This window comes from Maniola jurtina, chromosome 17, assembly GCF_905333055.1.
Source record: "Maniola jurtina chromosome 17, ilManJurt1.1, whole genome shotgun sequence".
NCBI classification, from domain to species: Eukaryota; Metazoa; Arthropoda; class Insecta; order Lepidoptera; family Nymphalidae; genus Maniola; species Maniola jurtina.
The window spans coordinates 10366727-10394122 of NC_060045.1; the positions used below are offsets into that span (position 1 = coordinate 10366727).

At 37.1% G+C, this 27396-nt stretch overlaps 2 protein-coding genes across 2 annotated transcripts; both read right to left on the reverse strand.

Annotated features, from left to right (window-relative positions):
* Positions 1-222: 222 nt before the first annotated feature.
* Positions 223-26836, reverse strand: LOC123873507 (sperm flagellar protein 2-like). Its single transcript, XM_045918360.1, has 3 exons — positions 26770-26836; positions 2423-5750; positions 223-2337 (listed from the first exon to the last, which is right to left on the reverse strand). The coding sequence occupies exons 2-3, from the start codon at positions 5737-5739 to the stop codon at positions 300-302; spliced, it is 5355 nt and encodes a 1784-aa protein (XP_045774316.1). The 5' UTR covers positions 5740-5750; positions 26770-26836; the 3' UTR covers positions 223-299.
* On the reverse strand, positions 21314-26779 carry LOC123873505 (sperm flagellar protein 2-like). Its single transcript, XM_045918359.1, has 2 exons — positions 23442-26779; positions 21314-23356 (listed from the first exon to the last, which is right to left on the reverse strand). The coding sequence occupies exons 1-2, from the start codon at positions 26756-26758 to the stop codon at positions 21319-21321; spliced, it is 5355 nt and encodes a 1784-aa protein (XP_045774315.1). The 5' UTR covers positions 26759-26779; the 3' UTR covers positions 21314-21318.
* Positions 26837-27396: the final 560 nt, after the last annotated feature.

The window sequence follows — 27396 nt, forward strand, 5'->3', positions numbered from 1 at the left end:
TCTGATGTCTCTCCGGTTGTGTCGGATTACCGTGCTACCGTGCTAAACTAAGTACTGGAACAATAATAATCCTTTATAGAACTGGAGAAAATAATTTATTTCAGTGAAAAATCAAAAAGCTTTTCACGCTTATAACAGATAGGTAGGTAGGTACAAATTTTTGTAATATCCCACATAAAAATAATATGAACTAAGAAAAATCTACAGGTAGGTAATTAATTATATCCGCTTTTTAAATATGAAGTAAAAAATAGCAATGCATGTCGAAAACGTTACAGTGTTGTATAATTCCACTATTCTCACGTACATACATTTTGTATTTCTTCCGCTAAATTCAATGCGACAAACTTCTTCGATTTGTGTAGAATTTTACAAACATTAGCATCAGACACAAACTGGCACACGTAAATATCTTTATTATCAGTGTTAACTTCGAGTCGTTTCATAACTTCTTCCACCTGTTGTTTATATGGTGTAGCTTTTTCTTCAGGTGCTAACCAAAAGTACCATGGTAAGCAAACATTGAGCACGTTCCATATAACGTTCTGGCTAACAGAATAAACTAAATTAGGATCTACTTGTGGTTCAATTTTTGGTTCTTCCTCTGGTTCTACAATCTCTAGTGGCTTCTCTTCAAGTATTACAGTATCTTCCTCGCAAGGCCTACAGATATAAGTAGATTTGACGTCAGTAGCAGATTGTGTCTTGTTCCGACCTGTAAGACTTTTTTGCGTTCTAGGTAAACGAGCACTCATAGAACTTTGAACTTTTTTGGCTTTTCCACCTACTTTACCTCTACTGCCTTTTTTATCTGAATCGGGTGGGGGTTCCGTATACTCAAGCTCATAAATAGTAGTCCCCACGCAAGTATTAATCACGTTTGTTATAAGCTTATCTAGAAATTGAGTTGTACATTTGAGAGCGCAAGCTAAACACTCATCTTTATATTTCTTATCTCTTATCAACTTACACACCACTTCTTCGCATTCTGTTAAGCTGAAGCAAATCTTTTTGCCAACAGCCATTGATAATGCTTTAGCAAAACCTTCGATTGGATCTGCACTCTTACAAAAAGCCAACAAAAATGCAGAGTAGTTCATAACATTCTCAGCAGTTTCGAAAAGTTCAAATAGAAAATGTTTAATTAAGGTTTTTCTTAATTGAGCATGTCTATCTTCTGGATCAAAATCATCTTCAAACCAAAGTGATTCTTTGCTATAGTCTTCTCTAGAAATCAATTCTGTTGATTCAGGATCTTGACAACGAAAGTTTTTACGAAGTAACAATAATTCTTCTACAGTTGGAAATCTTATATTGAGGCAATAGATCAGAAAATCTCTCCAATGAATGTATGCAGTATCTCCGAATAACAAAAATACTAATTTAGGAATTTGTTCGGGGTCTAAGCGTTTCCATTCCTCGGGAAACAATGAACCATCGCAAGATTCCTTGCCAAAATATAAGAAATCTTGTAGTAAAAAAATAAAAGCTTGTTGCAATGCTATACCTGTTGGTGCTACAATTTTAAACTGAGTACGCAATCTAGCTAGCTCTCCAACTTTGAATTCTAAATTGGTTACAATTTCTTTAGCTAATTTTCCTCCACGTTCCGGTTCTGTTGCAGGAAAATGTAACAAATTTGGATCTATAATGAATGTATCCTGCTCGAGTATAAGATTTTCTGGAATCCTTTTGCCACCTTCTACAGCCATTTGCAAATATTTACAAAGGCGATCTACAGATTTAATCTCATTTAAATAATAGTCATCTATGTAATTCTGGACGTCCTTAAATGCTTTGTAAATATTGTCATTAAATAATTTCATGTCTTTATAACATTTGTATTGTAAAGCAAGCAGACGTAGATTGGCTCTAAACATTTCACCATTAATTCCCATCGTCCACTCATCTATGCATTTAAGGGCGTTCAATTTAAAAGTTTCTTCATTATTAACTGAATCTTCTGATGTATTTTCTTCTTTCTTTTTTGTTTGTGTAACTATTCTAGCTATCTCACTATATTCACGACTTATAAGTGATCTGTATGAATCGTTGACATCTTTAATTAATTTAAGAGCAAATTTAACATTGTTTTCTATTATCATATTAAAAGGATTGTTGCTGAAGTCTATTTCAATATTTCTTAACTGTATATCTTGGAAAGAATTTTTCAGTTGTCGATATACCTTATCTTCTCCTCCTTTTCTACTTCCAGATGTTTCATCGGATTCTTTGAATATTTTAGTTAACTCTTTAGAAGTTAACCTGTCTTGAGGTGGAGAACCTTTTATCATTGCAAAATAAAAGTCATGCAAACTTTGGTATGTCAACATAGCTCTGAAATAAAAGTTATTTATTTTTAAATAAGGTTTGTTAACTTATTTAATACCCGTATTTAACATTCAAAATTACAATTACCAACCTATTCAATTCTGTCTGCATACAAGAAATGTATGTGTTAACCATAGTCGTTAATTCTTCCATACACCAATTTTCACATATTAGTGAATTTCTCTGCGTCTCGGCATGTAACTTTCTTTCGTCACATATTTTATAAAGCTTTTTTTGCAACTCTTTTATTCTGCAGTGCCATTCATTTTTAGCCAAATTTATGTCACGCCAGTCATTTTCAAAATTGTTATATTCTTGTTGAAAAATACTTACTAAATCTTGTTTAGGAGAGGGAAGCGTTATTATTTGTTCCATTTTATCTTTTATAAATCTGGTATATGGAATAAGGCAATTCATCTGTAGGCGTATTCCAAAAAATAGTTGCTGCATGTCGTGTATGTATGTTTTCTCTATTTGTTCCCAGCAAGTTGCTAATGCTACACCTATAATCTCAGATATAGGTAATTTACCGTAGACCCAGTCCTCTTCACCTGCTAATAGGTTTATTTCTTCTACACTGGTAAGCGTTCTAGAAGACTTACTTTCAATTTCTTGCAACTCAGTGTTTTCAACAATTATAGTGTCATCATTTTGAACATTTCCTACTGAATCAGGTGTCTTTACAACTTCAAAATCATTAACAAAAGATAAAGACTTACTAGATTTTGAATAACGACCGAATTTTTCTTTTGATTTTTCAATAGACGTTTCAGGCTTGACAATTTTAGACTTAGTTCTTTTGTCGTCAGAACTAGGAAAATCGAGACAACTTAAAACATTTTCTCCAAATAATAATTCGACTGACGTTACTTGCAATGCATAATCACCTATTATGTATTTGCATATTAAAGAAAGTTGTTCTTTTTCTATTATTTCGTAGTACATACTATAATTGATTCCTAACGCAGCGTAAAATCTATCAATCATATCAGAATTTTCTTCTGTTAAATACCAAATGACAAACTCCTGCAGAATATCTTCGGTTTCCTTTAGATTAAGGTAGCAACTAAAATAACTTGTAAATGGTGTTGTGATTCTTTTTTTATGGGGATCATTTACGAGTTTAGAAATTCTTACTTCTTTATATGGATCATATTCTTTTTTTCTATGCTTAATAATGCTCTCTTCAAGATAAATTTCATCCCGGTCATCAAGTTCTTCTTCATCCGGTGGAGCTCGCCCCGAAAATGTTTCCTCTAAAATTTGTGCTTCGCGATAAGAGTTCGGATAGTTTATAATTACGAATCCATTAATATTATCTTGATCTTTTAAATACTCAACTATCATAGCAGATAATAAATGAGCAGTAAGAGAATCACCAAAATTTAATGATTGGTATGCATATCGACCAAGTTCTGCTGGATTTGATAAGGTAATTTCTTCTTCTGGGATGGTTTTCGGTGTTTGAGTTTGTTTAGTATTAGCGACTAAAGGTCCTGATAAGGGAGTAACTACCTCATTACTTTTACTTAGAACGTCACCTTCAGTTTTCATTAATTTAATTAACTCTTTATCCTTATCTTCTCGAGCAGCGGCCATGAAATTGTCAAATGATAACTCAATATCTGTGCATCCTACCATTTCAATTTTAAACCTCCTTAGACAATAATTAATAGCAGATTCCAGGCGCACGACATGTATTTTTTGGTTATTAAGAAGTGTTTGCATTGCGAATGTAATTGATCTATCAGGGAGACCACGAACAATAGCTTTTGCAGAATAAGTGGGTAAATCAGCTGGTGGTCTTTGAGGGGGATATGGATACTTCATTTCAAGAAGAGTATACACTAAGTGCCCCATTATTTTAGATCCTAAGTATTCATATTTTCTTTCTTCCGATTCTGGATCGTAATTTGGAATTAACAAATTCAATGTCCAAGGATGTAGATAATTGTGGTATTCATTAAAGTCGCTATCATTCAAAGCTTCTTGTCTGTCTAATTCGAGCCGTATAATTTCTTCTTCTTTGGGATCTGCCTCTTCCTCGATTCCGATGTCTTCTAAAATATTTTCCATCGGTTGACAAATATCAAATATAGGTTGATGTTTAAAGTATAACGCTTTCCATTCGTGGATAAAATGGTCTGGTATGTCATCATTCAATAATCTTGAGAAATACGCATATTTTGTCGCAAAGTCAACAATAGATAGTAGTGTATCATAGCATATTTCATAATAGTGCTGTCTTTTTCTTTTAATTTTCTCTGCATATAATTTCTTGTGCAGCATATTTTGTCTTTTCTTTTCAAAATCAATCTCAACCATTCCTAAATTAATTTCTTCTTTCACGTTATCAAGAAATTGAATAAATTGACGGGTTCTCTGGTCAGCAAACTCTATTTCTCCTTGAATTCTATTTTTTGCTAAGTTACGTGCTTGCTGCTTAGTTTCCATGATTTGAGTACACATTTGTTTTTCAAACTGTGACAATTTCATCACTTTTTTGGAGAGCTCTGTATCCAATTTAGATTCTTCTTCAGCAATCGAAAGATCCCATAATGATCCACTTATAACATTTCTTATTTGTTTTTGAAATTCTTGTGAATCAGACTTTTTGTGCATTCTACTGTAAAGGTTATCCATGTAATTTTTAGCCCATTCAGTATCTATAAGTGATTTCTGCCTGTCTACAGCTTTTTGTTCTAAATCAAGCAGGTCTTCATAGGTATAATTTTTGAATTCACAAGGATATTTCAATGAAAATTCATCCATTTCTTTTTTATTTATCATAGTTCTTTTTTTCACTATTCCTTCTGGATGTTGCAGTGGTACTTTAGATTCTTCAATTTTTTCTAACATTTTTGAATATTTATGTCGCATGTAATCGTACGTTTCTTTAACCTCCTTTTCCTTTTTTCTCTGCCATTCAATAAATAGTTTTTGATCTAACAAAGGTTTGGAAAGATCATCAACAAAAGATTCTTCTTCCTCTTCCACCCTTTTAACTGTAAATCGATGTTCCATTTTATCTACTAAACTCGATACTTTTTTTCTTTCTTCTTTAATGAAGTTAGTGCGATCCATCTTGTCTAAGTGAAGGAAGAGTTGATAAAATAGGCGAAGCAATGTAGAACCTTTGCCTTCTATAATGTTTTGTGTATCATCATCAGTCAAATTTATTTCTAAATCACGCAGCCATTCTTTTAGCAATCTCCAGTTGTTTTTAATGTCTACATCGATATTACCTGACCTTATTAGATAATGTTTTTCATCATTAATGACATGATAGCTTCGTAAAACGCATGATACGATGTAACCGTTTTTCATTTTATTTCCAAACTCTTCAGCCTCCCATGTTATTGGACGCTGTAAGCGTTTAGTAAGCCATTCTTTTAACATTTCAGCCATTTCTGTTTTTCCTGTGTAATAGTAAACTTTAAATTAGAAGCGTGTTTAGGGTAATTTAATGCTGGAGAATCCAAAAAATACATTTAAAAGTAGTGGGAGAGGGGGGAAATACCTTTTTTTGCAGTGGGAAAATGATTCCCTTTGCCCGATTATGCTTGTCATAAGTGTAAGAAAGTGGGAATATAATTCCCTTTGCCTGTTAAGGTTATTTGTTTTTATAATAGTTTTTATTACTATTCAAATATAGCGCTGGCTGCTGACTTTGCTTCCGATATTTATTATTGCAAAAAAAAATTAAAGGTATTCCTACTACTCGTACATAATATTATAAATGCAAAGGGTTGGCTATTGAAATGTGCCGCCCTGATAGATTAAAGATGAGTTTACACGGGCCGGGCGTCTTAAAGGGTATTTGATGTCTCCGAAACAATTTTTTTGTCGGACGCGCGGTTTTTTAACTAAAAATACGAATATACGTATATTTTTAGGTTAGAAACGTAAATTTTCGATAAAAAAACTTGCGTGAAGCGAAATGTTTGACACAACCGTGCAGGGTGGCCAATTTGTTGGGAATTTCCCAACCTGCGGGTAGATTTGAAATTGAATAGGGCTTAAATTGAATGGGAATGAAATTTGATATAGAGATGAGATAAATTAAACACGAAAAGACTGTAATCACTGAATTAAACGAAATAAAGGAAATTAAATAAAATTCATGAATAAAGTACAAATAAAATTATTCCTGAGGAGAAGCCTCATGAAAAGACTTAAAACATTTTTTTGCACATAGTGCAACTTGGCAAAATGTACATAATATTTTTGTTCTCTTTTCTTCCTTCTTGGTGCTGCAAAAACGACATCGTTTGTAGGTATTTCCTTCTTCAGGGAGGTGAATCCCAACGTTGAGGAGGCGAATTTCATCTGGTACGCCGAAGTTAGAGCCCTTCTTGTTTTTGAAAACAACCTGCCGATTTTTTTTACTTGTAAAGTTTGAAACCAACCCTCGAGCTAATCGCAATCTAAACTCTCTATGAGAATGCGTATTCACAACGTGTGTAGTGCTGTAAGTGATGTAGCTGTTGATTATTGAAGCATCAAACATAAAAAAGAACAATCGCATCCAGAACTTTCTACATTTGCGGTTGATCGGATACGATGATCGGAAATGATCAAAACGATCAACTCCGCCCATAGTGAGCGTGTAACAAGCGATAGCTTTGGGGCAAAGGATTTCCTTCTTTGTTCCATCTTTCTGAGTTCGTTTTACTAATACTGTGTCAGTTGGATGGTGGGCAGTTGTAAGAACGTTAACATCTCTAGTATCAAGCCATTTAATGGCTGTAATAGGTTTAGCAGTTACAGCTGCAAACTGATTTTTTTGTAGCCTAAGATGTTTTGGCTGTGATTTTTTCATTATATTTGGAAGATCTTTCCGATTCGCTCGTACAGTGCCAACAGCAAAAATTTTCTTTTTGTACAAGTCTTCCATAAGGTTGCAGCCAGTAAAAAAATTGTCAAATCCTAGCAGTGTGTTTTCAGGAAGGTCAGTAGCAAGTTTCATTACCACATTGTATCCAAGTCCTTCGTCTTCCATGTTGTCTCCCTTCCCAGTATATACTTGGAATGTGTATAAATAGCCAGTTTTGGCGTCACAACGTGCCCATACTTTAAATCCACGTTTGATTGGTTTTTTCGGCATATATTGTTTTAGACTGGATCGCCCTTTAAATTTGACCATGCATTCGTCGATTGACTGATGACTCGAATTTGCTGTTTCTTCCTGATACACTTTATTTAGTTCTGTTATCATAGGTCTTAATTTAAACAATTTGTCATAATCTGGTGAGCTTCTATCTGGTTCATTTTCATTGTTATTAATATGTAGGTTCTCCGTAATTTTTTTAAATCTTTTAATGGGCATAATTTTTGATATTTCTGGATTGTTGTAAAAAGGGTCATTTGACCAGTACAAGTCCATATCAGGCAAAGGGTTGAGACCCATCATAATCAATATTCCAAAGTATGCTTTCAATTCCTCTGCTGATATAGGTGTAAAATTGTTACTCTTTTTCTGTGCTGCGTATATATTACTTTGTTCTACTATAACTTGTACTAGATACTCCGGGAAAAACTTTTCAAAAACATAAATTGGCTGAGTTTTGTGATTATATGTTGATTGTGGACGAATGGGATTAATAAACTCTGGAACACTATGTATTTCCTTTTCAATTTTCCACTCTCGTGGTTGTCTTGTTCTGGATACATTGACAATTCTTTGACATTGCAATGTTTGATTTTCAGTTTCATAATAATTTATGTTTAACGGTCCAGCATTTGTGTCATCTGCCTGAATTGGATGATTGTCTTCATAAATCTCCTCAAAACATTGCTGTATTTCAATTTCTCTTTCAGTAAGATCCTGTCCCCTTTCTTCTTGCATATGTTCATCTGTTGCTTTTGTTAGTTGATCACCAGATAATTGTCCTGCTGTGTCACCCACACTACTGTCAGGACAATTTTCTTCTAAAATATCTTTTAGACAACTAACTGAATATAGTTCTCGGTCTACAATATCTATATTTTCTTCCGATATTTCTCGAACACCGAAAAGCTCTTCAAGACGCCTTTCAATAATAATATCTTCAGGCAAATTGCAGTAATCTGCCGGGCTGGTCACAGGTGCTGTCTGATAATAAACATCATCGTCGGAATCAAGATCGGATAAATCGGAAAGGTTGTTGACGATTTCTTCCACCTCCCGATCACTAAGAATTTTATTTTTTTTCTTATTCATTGCTGACGAACACTACAAACAAAAGAAAACCTGTAAGTGACATGGGTTCTGAAGAGGAATGGACACAAAGAGTATCAAGAAAAGGACAGAAAAAGAAGTTAAATTTATTTCTATATATATATGCCGTATGCGTAATCCATAATACTGCAATCGGGCAATGGGAATTATTTTCCCACTTATTTATTTGAACATTTCGCAGAGAAATATCACTCTAAGACAAATAAAAACAATATACAGTAACACTAAACAGTTGTTTTATATGATACAGAAAGCATATTCTACTTACAGGAATTTTTGTAAAAGAAAAATTGTTTTTTTCTTTCTAACGTCCGATAATTTCAACTTTTCACTCACAATAACCTCGTTACTTCACTTTGAAATTGACATATCAGTGCAAGGTGACATTATAGGTGTGTGTTGCCAGTTTTAAGAAATTTAAAATTTACCATAAAAGCGTACCTTATGATTTCATTCAGTCTGTGGTCCAGCTGTTACGTAAAAATAAATGTTTTTGAACGCATTACTAAGTGGGAAATTATTTTCCTTTGCCTTATTAAGGGTTATAAAGGAGAAAGTTTGTATGTGTGTGTGTGTGTGTGTGTGTGTGTATGTTTGTTACTCCTTCACGCAAAAACTACTGGACGGATTAGGCTGAAATTTAGAATGGAGATAGATTATACCCTAGATTAGCACATAGGCTACTTTTTATCCCGGAAAATCAAAGAGTTCCCACGGGAATTTTAAAAAACCTACATCCACGCGAACGAAGTCGCGGGCATCAGCTAGTTAAGTATAATTCTTATAAACGATTAAAAAAATGTGGATTTGACAGGCGCTCTACGAATGCGCAAAAATTAAATTTTTGATTTTCCGAGTTTCTTGCTAAAATTCTTCCCGATAGGGACTAGGCATTCTGAAACAGTGAAGTTTACTATTAATCTGTTGAAATAATTTTATACAACTTAATTTGAATAAAAATGTTTTCTATTCTGAGTCTTTACACACGTAACCTAAAATCAATCCCACCGAGGTTTGCAAGCAAGTACTTGATTAATAATAATGTACCTAAATATGTAATAAGAATTTGACGAAGATTTTACTCCTTCAATAGTAAACGTGTAAACAACTCAACGATGAAGGAGCGAACTAAAATCCGAAGGAATGATGGGTCAAACCCCATCGTCGTACTGACATCCTAGCACAGCTCATAATACGTAGGTATTATAAGCTGTTCTAGGATGCTTGGCGCCATGTCCACGGACGAGAGAATCGTGGCGATAGTCTCATCGTGCTACCGAATTCGATACAAAGGGTTTAAGATCTACAGAGCGCACTCAGACTTTGCTTAGAGTTAGGACAGAGTTAAAAGGAGACTTTAGACTCTTACACATAAGAGAAGGAGACTCAAACTTGAGTCTGAGCAAAGTCAAAGTGCGTTTGATAGATCCCAGCCTTAATAGCTCATTCACACATGCTGCGTAAGCGTTGTGTAAGCGGTGACGTACTGTAGCGCGTACCATTGCGTTGTGATGTATGGAACTGTATGAAACATCGCACACCGCTTGCGTAAAGCGTGGACGTATGCGTAACCCGGTGTGATAGGAATTTACGCGCGTCACTACGCACGTGTCACGTGTACGCGCTTGGTGTGAATCGGCTTTGAGGACCAATCTCCACAGGGCGATACTGTTGCCGACTTCCATAGAGATGGCGCTTAGAGGAATATTAGTCATCGTTCTATATTCTTGTTAAAATAGAAATAAAACTAGGTATTTATCTGTCACTCTCATGTTATATCATCTTTGTCAGTGATTGTACATTGTAGCAGCGCTTTGAAGTTTGAATGCTAATGCTTTTCCCAAAATATTCGCGTTTTTATTTAAAAACTCTTTAATCTTCCTTAAATGATAGATTAGTTGATATTCGCGACTTCATCCGCGTGGATTTAGGTTTTAAAATCCCGTGATTTCCGAGGCAAAAGGTAGCCTAGGTCACTCTCTAAATCTTTACAGAATTGGAATCTGACATACGGTGTACCTATGTCCATTCGCAAAAATAAACGTGTTGCAAAATATACTTTTAATAATTACTAAATAATATAGTTACCAGAGGTGCCAATGGCCAACCTCGGTGTATCCAATATTCAATATTCTGTTATTCAATGAAATCTAAGTGTTCAGGACGCTGTTAGCCGTGGGAGAAATGATAAGCATTAAACCCCGAACGTATGGGCATTTATTAAACAAATCTTTGAACTTATATACTATTACAAAGCCACTGAGTTTTAGCGTGCACTATCGTGTAGGTGGTGCCATCTATTATGGAACGGATTAACTATTAACATTTCTATGTTCCATTTAATAGTCATATCAGTATATAGTAAATTGGACATACCGCCCGCCAAGGACTAAATAGTCCTTCAAAATACGAGTTAATTAAAATAAAACATTTTTTTTTTTCTTGAGGAAGTCCAAAACATAAAATTAAGCTAAACAACTTCTACACTGCAATTAGTGATTTAACTTCACAAAAGATCAAAAAACTCCTGACCTAAATTGCTGACTCCTCCATCCTTAACTTTAAACTATTTTAATGATATGTAAACAATAACATATGTGCTATAAACGATGAAATCTAAAATTTTATGGTTATTTTAATAACAGAAAGCCTATTCCAAAACAACAACAAAGTTGTGGGACTATCTAAACATACTTAACTATGGAATTAAAACTAAACATTACAAAAGCAGATTCCTTAAAACTATACAAATAATCATTGTGCGGCAATCAAGCATTGCCGGAATGATACAAGCTTTGAAGTTGGACGTTGAATTGACGAATCTTTACGACGAAACGTGATTGCCGTTTAACTTTGTCCATTCTGAGATGGACGTCTGCTACCCTGCCTTAAAGTCATCTAGTAGGTGTTAACTTGTCTCTTTGCACTTAAACCACACTTATTTTCAACACCAAAGTTGTACGTTTCACTGGTACCTTTGGATCATAATAATCCCTAACCGTCTTGTACATTGAGTATTCATTACTCACGAAACTGAGATAAATGTCCTTTGCGTAAGTTGCCATGGACGCAAATTACTCGTCTAGGTTTGTTCTACTTATAATAATCAGTTGTCGTTAACAACGATTCACTGATTCGCAATATTCCACCTTTGTCCAAAGTGATAAAGGGTGATTTATTTGCTCTTTTTTGGCTTTACTGAAGGTTAACTGAATAAATCCGCTTGTTGCTTTGGGATATACAGCTTGAAAGATTTTCTTTTCTTCTCAGTTAATGCAAGCTATTGGCTGATGGTTTGTATGAACAAAATAGGATTGACTCCATCCATGAAGGTAAGTCGGTTTTACTTATATTCAAGATTTCAGAGACTTTGTAGAGATACGTAATTCCAGCGATGATAAGCTTCTCAGCGTTTATCCGGTACTTTGTTACCTCAATCAAGTCCAGTCAACCACAATATCTGCATTAATTCTTGGAGCTAATGTTATAGTACACGTGGTGATCTAGCTTATAAATAATATAAACAACAAATTTGGCGATAATAATTTCTGTTTTAGTTTCAGGTGCAGTGGTTTCTTCGACCAGCTTCAACGAATAATTGTGGCGGTTCCAGGTAAGTCCTAAATTTTTGGTAATAACATCTTCTTTTCTTTTATTTCCCTTTGACGCTTCTACTAATTCTGACTTATTACTTGTCCATTTTTGCAATATAAAAGCTTTCTTTCCTAGTAACGAATTTAACTGTTTATAAACTTTAATTACCTCAGTTTCAGATTGACAACAGTCGCTCAGGTTAATGGAGAAATCTGTTTTAGCTCTGTCTACAGCTCGAGAGAAGAGGCTGAGTGTATTATCTGCGACCTTTTGCAGAAACTTGACTGCTAAGTACGGTGCAAATAATCGCCCGAATGTGACTCTTGGCCATCTACAGTCTTTAATTTCAGAATCGTTATTGTCTAGTGGCTCTATGCCTGGATAGACTAAATGTTTCCTTGCAATTCTGATGACACATGCAGTAAGGCATATGAGGTAAACGCACAAGCGCCTAATTATGTGCTGAAGCTTTGGACGCAAGGTAAGTCCGTCCCTAAGAGGTTTATTGAGCGACACATCATTATCACTACGATTGTCCGCACTTAGCTTGACTCTATTGTTTCGGCTCTTATCTCCATATCTCCCAACTGTGTTAACGGAACTAGACTGCTCGCTAGGTCTAGTTGGATTCAACTGTTTTTCAGCTGCTTTCCTATCGGACCTACTTGAGACCTGTTCTCTCGTCCAATTAATTTTTGAATCGACCGTGGCATGCATATTCAAAATTCTGTTGTTAATTTTTGAATTCTCCTTGCCACCTACCTGACCCGACAGTACCCATCCGAGGTAAGTATCCTGCGCAATTATTGATTCCTTCGGATGTTTTATTAACCCTTGTTTCAGAATACTGTAATATACATCGGCGCCTAGTAAAATGTCTATTTCATTAGGAGAATTATACTGTGGATCAGCTAGTACCAGTTCATTTAAATCTGCCCAATATGGCATAACGAGTTTTCTTTCAGGTAATAATGAGGTGACCTTGTTTAAAACGTGAGCCTTTATCTGCAATTTAAAGGTTGGGTCATGAAGTGATTGAATATTGAGCATAACTACGTACTTAGAAATTATGTTATGATGACCGCCACCTAGCCCTGATACGGAACTATTTTCAGCAATCTTATCTAAGCGTAAAAGTTGAGCAGCGGCTTCCGAGATAAAAGATGCTTGAGATCCTTGGTCTAGTAGAGCTCTCATTACTTGTAGATGATTATGATTTTGGGACTCAACTTTTATTAACGCAGTAGGCAATAAGGTTTGGTAGTGCATTTGTCCCATAGCAAAATGAGAAGCAATATTATTGGCCTCATTCGTCGGGCAAACTTCTTCTTCACTTTCTTGGGTTTGCTCATCATCTTCGTCAGTCTTTGTCGCCTCCGTGGCAACTGCGACTGTATACAAACTGGCGTTTCTATGGAGAAGCGTGTGGTGCCTCTTCTTGCAAATACGGCAGGTTGTTGGTACACGGCAAGTTTTTTCTGTATGATTAACACCCAGGCAGTTAACGCAAAGTCTTAGGGAATCCACAATTTCCTGGCGACGGGATACGTCTTCACTATTAAATTTACTACATGAGAATAATCTATGATTTTCAGTGCAGTAGGGACAAGTTACGTCGGAAATGGTATACATGGATTTTGTATTATTAGATGGATGAAGGGTAGTCTTAGGTTTAAGTTTAACTGGCTCTACAAATTCTAAAGCTCGAAATCGACATTGTAAAAATTCTTTTAATTCGGTAAAAGACGGTAATTCATCGCTCAAACTATTAACGTGTAATTCCCACTGTTTACGGGTTTCAGCATCCAACTTCAAGGTTACAATGTAGATTATAATAATGTCCCAAGATTCCACCTTAATACCTAAATTAGATAACTCGTGTATGCAATCGGATGTGGTATCAAGGAGGTCCTTAAGACCGTTAGAGGATTCACTAGTCATCACTCGTTGATTAAATAACCGTTTAAGGATACAATTTGACATAAACCGCTTATTGTTATATCTATTCAGCAATAAGTCCCAGCATTTTGTGTAATTTGCCTGAGTTATAGGAATATGTTTTATTAACTGTTCCGCTTCTCCTTTGAGTTGAGTTTTCAAATAATGTAAGCGTTGGACGTCATCTAAAGCAGTGTTGTTATGCACTAAAGATACAAAAAGATCTTTAAATGTCGACCACTCGGCATAATTCCCGCTAAACCAAGGGAGCGATATTTTCGGTAACCGAACAACAGAAACTTTGGGTACGTTACACGAAGAACAGTCGAGGTTTGTGGTGTATCCACTTGGTGAGCTCAACAAAGCCGTTAGTTCACTCTTATAACCTAAGTAACTTTCATAACCTACACTGAAGACATCACTTGTGAAGTAGCTTTCTTCCAAATCCTTAATTTCATAACTGGAAATTATGCTCTCATGCTTGTTCAAAAATCGTTTGACTATCTCCTCTAATCCTTCTAATCTTGCCCTGATGTACGACTCTGTGATTCGCTCCTTAGGGGATTTTTTGAAATTAATTCTTCCTCTTTCTATTTGATTTTTCAGATCTTGCATAATTCTTAAATCAGCTTCCATCTTAAATTTTTACTTAGCACTCCTTTCTTGTTGAAATTCAATTTACTATTTAAGTGGTAATGGTAACCAATGTTTCTGAATTTGTGCTAAGTCCAAATATTTTTCTAAGTGTTTGAAACTCTAAATATCAAGGCAAATTTGGACATAGGTTCCCCGTCTGGTCGTTTTTGAGCGAATTATACTAAGTCCTAGTCGTACACTTTGAAATTTCACAAGTCTCAGATCATGCATTAATTTTCTAAGTTTTTCTCGCACTGTCAATAAAGTTTAGATTTGCGTACTCACAGTTCACTCAATTCAATTACTTGCCGCTCGTTGTCTTCTGGAGAATTGTCAGCAATCTCCACCAGGTGGCGCCACTGGATCTTGTCACCGTTGCTTTCTTGTGAATGTCAGCTGTCACTTCTATTGGTTTGACTGTTCAATTTGGCAGTTATCACAATACATATTATATTATGAGTAAATAATAAGAATTGCAAGACAATTTGTTCCAATATTGGTCAAAAAACGCTCCGACTTTGAAGGACCTTGTTCAGGACGCTGTTAGCCGTGGGAGAAATGATAAGCATTAAACCCCGAACGTATGGGCATTTATTATCCGGTAAGTGAGCTCGCGCGCCCGCAAGGGCGCGGGAGAGGCACGTCCGAGGCAATGGCCTCCTGCATGCGGGATCTTCCGCCTGGCGTGACTACGCCAGGGTCCTTGGGTTGGCCCTGGGCCTACGGGCTTTCTTCCTCAGTGAGGAAGAGAGAGTTGGGAGCGGTCCTCACGCCGTCGTGGTCCGACCTAGCCGGGTGGAACCCGCTTGTGGGAAGCCCAGCTGGGTGGTCGACGTGTGCGGAGGACGCGCTCCAAGGCATCTATGTGGCGCGGTTCTCTACTTCCTCCTGTCTGGCGTCCTTGGTAGGCTGGGCCTCACCGGTGAAGGCGGCGAGTCGTCGCAGTCCCTCCAGGATGCGCAGGAGTGGGTCTTCCCCGCCATTTTTGATGGCGTGGAAAACGTCCTCTAGAGTCTCAAACGCCACGGCTTTGATGGCCGCGACGCTTGGTTCGGCGGTCCTCTTGGGCTGGGGCGGGATCCCCTCGGCAGGTCTGGGTTTCTGCACAGGCGGCGGCGAGGGTGCGCGGGTTGGCGATGTCGCTTTCCTGCGGCGACGACCTCTCCTCTTCCTGGCAGGAGCTTTCTCGGCGGTTTCTCGTGGCTTCGGGTCGTTTGCTGGCGTCCGTACCCTGGAGCCGGTGGTCTCGGTGCGCGGCGGCGGTCTTGAGACTGTGGTCGCGACGGTGCCCGCGCGTCTGTTCCGTGCCTCCTTCCGGAACACGGGACAGCCCACGTGGTTTGCGGGGTGGCTGCCTCCGCAGTTTGCGCAGGTCGCTGGGTCTTCCCGTGGTCTTGGGCAGTCCCGTGCGCTGTGCTCCTGTGAGCAGATCACACAGGCCTGGCGTCTGTGGCAGTTCGTTGAGGCATGGCGGAAGCCCTGGCATCTGTGGCACTGAGCGGGACCCTTCTTCCCTCTCCAGGCCTCGATGCGGACTCCCCCCATGCAGAGCAGCTCGGTCACGTCGTAGACTGCTGGTATCGTGTTGGGAGTGCGGCGGAGCATGGCGAAGAAGAGGCAGCCTGGTCGGCCTTTCCTCGCCTTGATCTGGCGCACGTACTCCGGCTCGAACCCCAGCTGGCGGAGTTCGTCTTCTATCTCTGCCGGCTCGGTGTTGAAAGGAAGGCCGCGGATTGCGACCTTCAGACTCCTCTCAGCCGGCAGTGAGTAGGAGAACCAGGACACGCCCTCCGTCTTCTCCAGGGCGGTGAGATACCGCTGGACGAGGCGGAATTCCTGGTCTTCTTGAGGCGTGAATCGGATGCCCTTTCCATATGGGCGGGCTGCTGGGTTTCTGCCCAACTGGAGCTTAATCTGTTTGATGTGGTGCGTCCAGTTGGGCAGGTTTTCCACGATGAGTGGCGGGTAGCGAAGCTTTCGCTGTTTCGTCGGGGCTGGGCCGCTCGGTGGCGCACCGCCGGAAGGGGCGGCGGCGGCGGGCTTCGGCGGCGGCGTTGCTCTCGCGCGGTCGGCGTAGGAGCGTGGGGCCGGCGTCGGAGCTCGGGTGTCGTCCGACCCAGAAGCTTCGGCTGTGCGTCGGGGCATCTCGTGGCGGGAGGGAGGGGTTGTCTTCGCAACCCGTTTCGCCTCAGCGGGCGCGTCCTCCTCGGAGTCGGTGCGCTGCCTGCGGCTGGGGAGCGCACGGCGATCTGAGCCTTCCAGGGCCAGGATGGCGGCGTAGTAGGCGTCATCCTGCCGAAGTCTAGGCTGGACCGTTGTCTCGCTGTCCGCCACACTGTCGTCGTCGAGCAAGGGCATCGACAGCGGGCGCGGCGCGGCGGTTAACGCGGCGGGCGCGGGTGCGGCGCGCGAGACGTGCGGGGCCGGTGGCGCGGCGTACGGCGCGAGAGCGCGCGTGACGGAGCCATACGGGGCTACAACGTCTGGCGCACTCGCGGGTGCGGCGCGTGATGCGGGTGCGGCGCGTGGTGCGGGCGCGGCTGGAGGCGCGGCGTACGGCGCGAGGTTGCGCGTGACGGAGCCGGTCGGGGCTGCGACGTCGAGCGCACTCGCGGGTGCGGCGCGCGATCGCGGGTCGCGAGCATGTCGTTGGTGGCGGCCCTGAAAAGGGCCTTTGGAGGTGGATGGACGGTTGTCCATCCTCGCGCGGCTCTAGCGGCGCGTGGGAGCAGTCGTCACGCCACCCAATCGATCACCGGCTGGTGAGATCGGGCATCTCCGGGGTTCGGGCTTCTCCTCCGCGCAGACAGAGCGCGCGGGCGAAAACTGTTGGAGCTTTTTCTCAAAAAAGTCTTCAGTTTTCTTGCGGAGCGTAGTGGGGTGCGTGCGCAGTGGACGACTGTAGCCAATCCTGGGCATTTATTAAACAAATCTTTGAACTTATATACTATTACAAAGCCACTGAGTTTTAGCGTGCACTATCGTGTAGGTGGTGCCATCTATTATGGAACGGATTAACTATTAACATTTCTATGTTCCATTTAATAGTCATATCAGTATATAGTAAATTGGACACTAAGTATTTATCATAGACTTACGATTTTTTCGCTACTATTAACCTACTTACTTGCTTTGTACAGAAGTTCGAAATTATCAGCGATATAAATGTTCCATATAAATGACTTAATATTATACCTGCCTATTTCTTGAATTAACTTTGGAAATCCATGTCATGCTAGTACCCATTTACTTACCTTTCTGTTTGCAATAACAAAAATCCGGTATTCCAATTTCTGCCGCATGCAAGAACTCTTTTTGGATTTATTGTAAGAATAATAGAGACTTAAGGATGTAATTGTATTAGTTTAAGATAGATCGTAGTTTTATTAGGTTATTATGGATCTGGCATAATCACATAGTGATTACAAGATCCCAAAAAAAACTGAATAAAAAAAATGGAATAGGTGAATATTGTATAGAAAAACAGGTAGGTTAGCCTCACGATCTCGGTGTAAATATCAATTTTTAAGATGAAAATGTATGCAGAGGAATAAAATTTTCGCGCTAATTTTGCTCTGCATATTTCCATCTTCATTTCGCATTTTGAAACATCTAAGATTCCGTGAAATTATTAAAAGCTCTTACTACGCTCGCGCTCATTTAAAACAAAATTATTAGGTATGTAAAGTAAAATATGTAGCTGACTTCGATAGATATAATTAGTAGAATCAATGTCTTGGTTAATTTCAACCTGACTCTTCAATGATTATAACAAAATATGACCTCCCTAAGTTCTTTAGAATAAGAACTAAAGCACTAAGTATGTTCATCTCGAAAAAATGAAACAACAGAAATGTAAAAAGTATGTTGCTTTAATAGATCCAGCATTCACCTAAGCGCAGCGGAGTTAATCAATAAGATTTAAAAAAAATATATATATTATTGTGATAATTTCTTGGTCATTTATTAAGAAACCGAGCCTAAGCTATGTGTGTCAAATCCGCCAATAGTATCGCTTCATTTTCATAGCATAGCTTAGCTTAGCTCTAGTCACTAATTACGTACGTTAATTTATTCCTTTATTCCATTTTATTTTTTCAAATTACGCTCTAAAAAAAGTATTTTCCGACAGAGTAGGTAAACAAAACAGTATGCGCTTAACAAAAGGCTTCCTCGAGCAAACATAAAACAATTAAAATTCCCAAACAAACAAGACCAGTTTTATAATTTATGAATTAGGAAGGTTTTTTTAATATTTATTCTCTTATTTATTCTATTCCAGGCTGTTTTTAATGTAGACTTGGCAAAATTTATGGTTTTCAAGGAACCAAAAGCTTAGGTAATTTTGCTATAATCCGCTAAACCAAACAAATCTGTATATAGTGCAACATGCAGTATGCGACAACACCACAACATACAACATTACTATACAACATTTTATGGTTTTGCCTTCACTATTTAAAACCGTGACTTCGCTAACACCTACTCGTAACATACAAACTTATATAAGTTACATTATTAGGACTGGGTTAAAATTCTGAGCTCCCTTGTTTAAATGAAAAGTTATGGTGCGTGCCGGGGATCAACCCGGACCTCTCGGCAACCCTTAAGCAATATATTTATTGACATGTTAAATTGAATCCGAACCAGTGGTAAATTATTTGACGATTCAAAAGCACTTGTAAAAGTTTATTTGAATAAAAATCTATTCTATTCTATTCTATTCTAATATAAAATAAGTTGTCATTGTATAGCGGGGTGCAATACTAACAGATGCCCGAGTAGGTTTCTTTTTTTGGCGATCTAACGGCAGGTAACCGTTAACCGGTGAGTCATGGTGATAGCTTAGTGGTTAAGACATCGGTCTTCTAATCGGGAAGTCACGGATTCGATCCCGGGGACGCACCTCTAACTTTTCGGGGTTATGTGCGTCTCAAGCAATTTTATAAGTAGGTAATTATCACTTGCTTTAATTAATGTTCTCAGAGGTGTGGTACTCTAGGTACATATATACATCGTCAAATGAAATAAGTAGGTATGACCCGGAAAGAACTCATTCAGACGTGAGTATCGATTTTGCAACCTTTTGATTGTTTGCCAACTCTTACATCTTACTACTGCTACTATATAAAAACAAAATTGAAAATACCTACTTATACCTGCAACGGATTAGGTAAGTAAGTTGGTACCTAATTTAGCTTTAAAAAGTAACTTATTACAAGTGTAAATTAAAAATCTATAACATCCCCGACAAGTGAAGGTTACAGAAACTAGAAAAGAGCTGATAACTTTCAAACGGATGAACCGATTTTCTTGAATTATAGCTAAGAACACTCTTGAACAAGCCACCTTTCAAACAAACAAACTAAATTAAAATCGGTTCATTAGTTTAGGAGCTACGATGCCACAGACAAATACACAGATACACACGTCAAACTTATTACACCGCTCTTTTTGGGTCGGGGGTTAAATAAGTAAGTATTTCACTTTGATCTTTTCAGCCGTATCAGAAAGGTGTTAACTAAGTACTAAGTACATACATTGTAGTGTCACTTTACAACCGCAGCTGTGTAAAAAAAAAATAGAGAAAAATTATTCTACCTACTTAGAAACGCTGACAAACAGACAGAAAGCCAACATAATATAATATTGTGGAAAATTTAAATGTTGAGTGTATACCTAGTTAGGGCGATTACGCACTGCACCGGATCCGAATTCGTGAAAATACGTTCCGATTTCCGAAGTAGTCACAGAACTATTTGTATGGTAGCTTACCTTACGCATTAGCTCCTAGCCTTTTAAAAACCCTGTGGAAACTCTGCTTTTCCTGGATAAAAAGTTGCCTACGTAAATTTCGCCTTACACTCTGCACCTTAAAATCGGTTAAATGAATCTAATAAACCTGTGTCTAGCTGTGGACACAAGCCTATACCTACATATCCAACGGGTGAGAAACTACAAAAATAGATATACTAAATAACAAGGAGTCTACATTAGTACCTATATTTAATACTAGTACGTATACATATATTTGTTACTAGTACTTATATACCTACCTTTTATGCGCTACACTAACCTAGTTTTTATATGCCACGGTGGTCGTATGGTTAAGCATGTTTGTCCGCGGTTCTGGGTTCGATTCCTGAGCTGATCTAAAAATAGTTAGGTACTTATTGGATTTTTCGGTCAAAAATTATTATTCTCAGTAGCCCGATGTAAAAAGATGGTAATGTTTCTATTCTGAGGTCGGAACCTAGAAATGAAACTCAAAGAGCATGTAAAGTCGTTAGTTCTGAGTCTGATGTCTCTCCGGTTGTGTCGGATTACCGTGCTACCGTGCTAAACTAAGTACTGGAACAATAATAATCCTTTATAGAACTGGAGAAAATAATTTATTTCAGTGAAAAATCAAAAAGCTTTTCACGCTTATAACAGATAGGTAGGTAGGTACAAATTTTTGTAATATCCCACATAAAAATAATATGATCTAAGAAAAATCTACAGGTAATATTTAATAATTAATTCATTTTATATCCGCTTTTTTAATTATGAAGTAAAACATAGCAATGCAGGTCGAAAATGTTAGTGTTGTATCATTCTCACATACATACATTTTGTATTTCTTCCGCTAAATTCAATGCAACAAACTTCTTCGATTTGTGTAGAATTTTACAAACATTAGAATCAGACACAAACTGGCACACGTAAATATCTTTATTATCGGTGTTAACTTCGAGTCGTTTCATAGCTTCTTCCACCTGTTGTTTATATGGTGTAGCTTTTTCTTCAGGTGCTAACCAAAAGTACCATGGTAAGCAAACATTGAGCACGTTCCATATAACGTTCTGGCTAACAGAATAAACTAAATTAGGATCTATTTGTGGTTCAATTTTTGGTTCTTCCTCTGGTTCTACAATCTCTGGTGGCTTCTCTTCAACTATTACAGTATCTTCCTCGCAAGGCCTACAAATATAAGTAGATTTGACGTCAGTAGCAGATTGTGTCTTATTCCGACCTGTAAGACTTTTTTGCGTTCTAGGTAAACGAGCACTCATAGAACTTTGAACTTTTTTGGCTTTTCCGCCGACTTTACCCCTACTGCCTTTTTTATCTGAATCGGGTGGGGGTTCCGTATACTCAAGCTCATATATAGTAGTCCCCTCGCAAGTATTAATCACGTTTGTTATAAGCTTATCTATAAATTGAGTTGTACATTTGAGAGCGCAAGCTAAACACTCATCTTTATATTTCTTATCTCTTATCAACTTACACACCACTTCCTCGCATTCTGTTAAGCTGAAGCAAATCTTTTTGCCAACAGCCATTGATAATGCTTTAGCAAAACCTTCGATTGGATCTGCACTCTTACAAAAAGCCAACAAAAATGCAGAGTAGTTCATAACATTCTCAGCAGTTTCGAAAAGTTCAAATAGAAAATGTTTAATTAAGGTTTTTCTTAATTGAGCATGTCTATCTTCTGGATCAAAATCATCTTCAAACCAAAGTGATTCTTTGCTATAGTCTTCTCTAGAAATCAATTCTGTTGATTCAGGATCTTGACAACGAAAGTTTTTACGAAGTAACAATAATTCTTCTACAGTTGGAAATCTTATATTGAGGCAATAGATCAGAAAATCTCTCCAATGAATGTATGCAGTATCTCCGAATAACAAAAATACTAATTTAGGAATTTGTTCGGGGTCTAAGCGTTTCCATTCCTCGGGAAACAATGAACCATCGCAAGATTCCTTGCCAAAATATAAGAAATCTTGTAGTAAAAAAATAAAAGCTTGTTGCAATGCTATACCTGTTGGTGCTACAATTTTAAACTGAGTACGCAATCTAGCTAGCTCTCCAACTTTGAATTCTAAATTGGTTACAATTTCTTTAGCTAATTTTCCTCCACGTTCCGGTTCTGTTGCAGGAAAATGTAACAAATTTGGATCTATAATGAATGTATCCTGCTCGAGTATAAGATTTTCTGGAATCCTTTTGCCACCTTCTACAGCCATTTGCAAATATTTACAAAGGCGATCTACAGATTTAATCTCATTTAAATAATAGTCATCTATGTAATTCTGGACGTCCTTAAATGCTTTGTAAATATTGTCATTAAATAATTTCATGTCTTTATAACATTTGTATTGTAAAGCAAGCAGACGTAGATTGGCTCTAAACATTTCACCATTAATTCCCATCGTCCACTCATCTATGCATTTAAGGGCGTTCAATTTAAAAGTTTCTTCATTATTAACTGAATCTTCTGATGTATTTTCTTCTTTCTTTTTTGTTTGTGTAACTATTCTAGCTATCTCACTATATTCACGACTTATAAGTGATCTGTATGAATCGTTGACATCTTTAATTAATTTAAGAGCAAATTTAACATTGTTTTCTATTATCATATTAAAAGGATTGTTGCTGAAGTCTATTTCAATATTTCTTAACTGTATATCTTGGAAAGAATTTTTCAGTTGTCGATATACCTTATCTTCTCCTCCTTTTCTACTTCCAGATGTTTCATCGGATTCTTTGAATATTTTAGTTAACTCTTTAGAAGTTAACCTGTCTTGAGGTGGAGAACCTTTTATCATTGCAAAATAAAAGTCATGCAAACTTTGGTATGTCAACATAGCTCTGAAATAAAAGTTATTTATTTTTAAATAAGGTTTGTTAACTTATTTAATACCCGTATTTAACATTCAAAATTACAATTACCAACCTATTCAATTCTGTCTGCATACAAGAAATGTATGTGTTAACCATAGTCGTTAATTCTTCCATACACCAATTTTCACATATTAGTGAATTTCTCTGCGTCTCGGCATGTAACTTTCTTTCGTCACATATTTTATAAAGCTTTTTTTGCAACTCTTTTATTCTGCAGTGCCATTCATTTTTAGCCAAATTTATGTCACGCCAGTCATTTTCAAAATTGTTATATTCTTGTTGAAAAATACTTACTAAATCTTGTTTAGGAGAGGGAAGCGTTATTATTTGTTCCATTTTATCTTTTATAAATCTGGTATATGGAATAAGGCAATTCATCTGTAGGCGTATTCCAAAAAATAGTTGCTGCATGTCGTGTATGTATGTTTTCTCTATTTGTTCCCAGCAAGTTGCTAATGCTACACCTATAATCTCAGATATAGGTAATTTACCGTAGACCCAGTCCTCTTCACCTGCTAATAGGTTTATTTCTTCTACACTGGTAAGCGTTCTAGAAGACTTACTTTCAATTTCTTGCAACTCAGTGTTTTCAACAATTATAGTGTCATCATTTTGAACATTTCCTACTGAATCAGGTGTCTTTACAACTTCAAAATCATTAACAAAAGATAAAGACTTACTAGATTTTGAATAACGACCGAATTTTTCTTTTGATTTTTCAATAGACGTTTCAGGCTTGACAATTTTAGACTTAGTTCTTTTGTCGTCAGAACTAGGAAAATCGAGACAACTTAAAACATTTTCTCCAAATAATAATTCGACTGACGTTACATGCAATGCATAATCACCTATTATGTATTTGCATATTAAAGAAAGTTGTTCTTTTTCTATTATTTCGTAGTACATACTATAATTGATTCCTAACGCAGCGTAAAATCTATCAATCATATCAGAATTTTCTTCTGTTAAATACCAAATGACAAACTCCTGCAGAATATCTTCGGTTTCCTTTAGATTAAGGTAGCAACTAAAATAACTTGTAAATGGTGTTGTGATTCTTTTTTTATGGGGATCATTTACGAGTTTAGAAATTCTTACTTCTTTATATGGATCATATTCTTTTTTTCTATGCTTAATAATGCTCTCTTCAAGATAAATTTCATCCCGGTCATCAAGTTCTTCTTCATCCGGTGGAGCTCGCCCCGAAAATGTTTCCTCTAAAATTTGTGCTTCGCGATAAGAGTTCGGATAGTTTATAATTACGAATCCATTAATATTATCTTGATCTTTTAAATACTCAACTATCATAGCAGATAATAAATGAGCAGTAAGAGAATCACCAAAATTTAATGATTGGTATGCATATCGACCAAGTTCTGCTGGATTTGATAAGGTAATTTCTTCTTCTGGGATGGTTTTCGGTGTTTGAGTTTGTTTAGTATTAGCGACTAAAGGTCCTGATAAGGGAGTAACTACCTCATTACTTTTACTTAGAACGTCACCTTCAGTTTTCATTAATTTAATTAACTCTTTATCCTTATCTTCTCGAGCAGCGGCCATGAAATTGTCAAATGATAACTCAATATCTGTGCATCCTACCATTTCAATTTTAAACCTCCTTAGACAATAATTAATAGCAGATTCCAGGCGCACGACATGTATTTTTTGGTTATTAAGAAGTGTTTGCATTGCGAATGTAATTGATCTATCAGGGAGACCACGAACAATAGCTTTTGCAGAATAAGTGGGTAAATCAGCTGGTGGTCTTTGAGGGGGATATGGATACTTCATTTCAAGAAGAGTATACACTAAGTGCCCCATTATTTTAGATCCTAAGTATTCATATTTTCTTTCTTCCGATTCTGGATCGTAATTTGGAATTAACAAATTCAATGTCCAAGGATGTAGATAATTGTGGTATTCATTAAAGTCGCTATCATTCAAAGCTTCTTGTCTGTCTAATTCGAGCCGTATAATTTCTTCTTCTTTGGGATCTGCCTCTTCCTCGATTCCGATGTCTTCTAAAATATTTTCCATCGGTTGACAAATATCAAATATAGGTTGATGTTTAAAGTATAACGCTTTCCATTCGTGGATAAAATGGTCTGGTATGTCATCATTCAATAATCTTGAGAAATACGCATATTTTGTCGCAAAGTCAACAATAGATAGTAGTGTATCATAGCATATTTCATAATAGTGCTGTCTTTTTCTTTTAATTTTCTCTGCATATAATTTCTTGTGCAGCATATTTTGTCTTTTCTTTTCAAAATCAATCTCAACCATTCCTAAATTAATTTCTTCTTTCACGTTATCAAGAAATTGAATAAATTGACGGGTTCTCTGGTCAGCAAACTCTATTTCTCCTTGAATTCTATTTTTTGCTAAGTTACGTGCTTGCTGCTTAGTTTCCATGATTTGAGTACACATTTGTTTTTCAAACTGTGACAATTTCATCACTTTTTTGGAGAGCTCTGTATCCAATTTAGATTCTTCTTCAGCAATCGAAAGATCCCATAATGATCCACTTATAACATTTCTTATTTGTTTTTGAAATTCTTGTGAATCAGACTTTTTGTGCATTCTACTGTAAAGGTTATCCATGTAATTTTTAGCCCATTCAGTATCTATAAGTGATTTCTGCCTGTCTACAGCTTTTTGTTCTAAATCAAGCAGGTCTTCATAGGTATAATTTTTGAATTCACAAGGATATTTCAATGAAAATTCATCCATTTCTTTTTTATTTATCATAGTTCTTTTTTTCACTATTCCTTCTGGATGTTGCAGTGGTACTTTAGATTCTTCAATTTTTTCTAACATTTTTGAATATTTATGTCGCATGTAATCGTACGTTTCTTTAACCTCCTTTTCCTTTTTTCTCTGCCATTCAATAAATAGTTTTTGATCTAACAAAGGTTTGGAAAGATCATCAACAAAAGATTCTTCTTCCTCTTCCACCCTTTTAACTGTAAATCGATGTTCCATTTTATCTACTAAACTCGATACTTTTTTTCTTTCTTCTTTAATGAAGTTAGTGCGATCCATCTTGTCTAAGTGAAGGAAGAGTTGATAAAATAGGCGAAGCAATGTAGAACCTTTGCCTTCTATAATGTTTTGTGTATCATCATCAGTCAAATTTATTTCTAAATCACGCAGCCATTCTTTTAGCAATCTCCAGTTGTTTTTAATGTCTACATCGATATTACCTGACCTTATTAGATAATGTTTTTCATCATTAATGACATGATAGCTTCGTAAAACGCATGATACGATGTAACCGTTTTTCATTTTATTTCCAAACTCTTCAGCCTCCCATGTTATTGGACGCTGTAAGCGTTTAGTAAGCCATTCTTTTAACATTTCAGCCATTTCTGTTTTTCAATATAAATTAATATTTTGTAGATTTACTAGGCTTAGATAAGGCTTAGATTTAGCAATTAGGTAGGTAACTTTTTGTATATTTGACAGTTAACAACTAAAGTCGATGACAAGCGCTTTAGATTTATGATTATTAAATTCCAAAATCTATGATTAAATAGGTACTTAAATTCTAACTTCTTTCATCTTCTTTCATATACAGAATGGCCTTTGCATAAGCCAATCTGAATTTGAAACATAGGTATTGAAAAAAAAATTAAAAAAAAGAATATTTGATAGCGTTTGAATATTATGTTCAAGTAGGTTTTAATTTGCATGACCCGACTCGGTCACAGTGGGTCACAGGTCCTGCGTGGCAAAAAAATCCCCTTAGGCCTCCTTTGATCCGTTAAAGAGTTTTGTATTGTACCTTCACTACTAGATAATTTTATAGGTAGAGCCTCTGGAAGAAGAAAGGCTGATACCGCTATACTGCAACGTCACTGCCGCCATTCTGGCTCTATTTTATTATTTTACTCTCGTGGCGCTTCCAACATCAATGATTTTAGTTAGGTAGTTACTCGAAATCACCATTCTCCATTCACTCCACAAAATAAAACCATTTTAGATTTTATTACTGGCAACCTAAC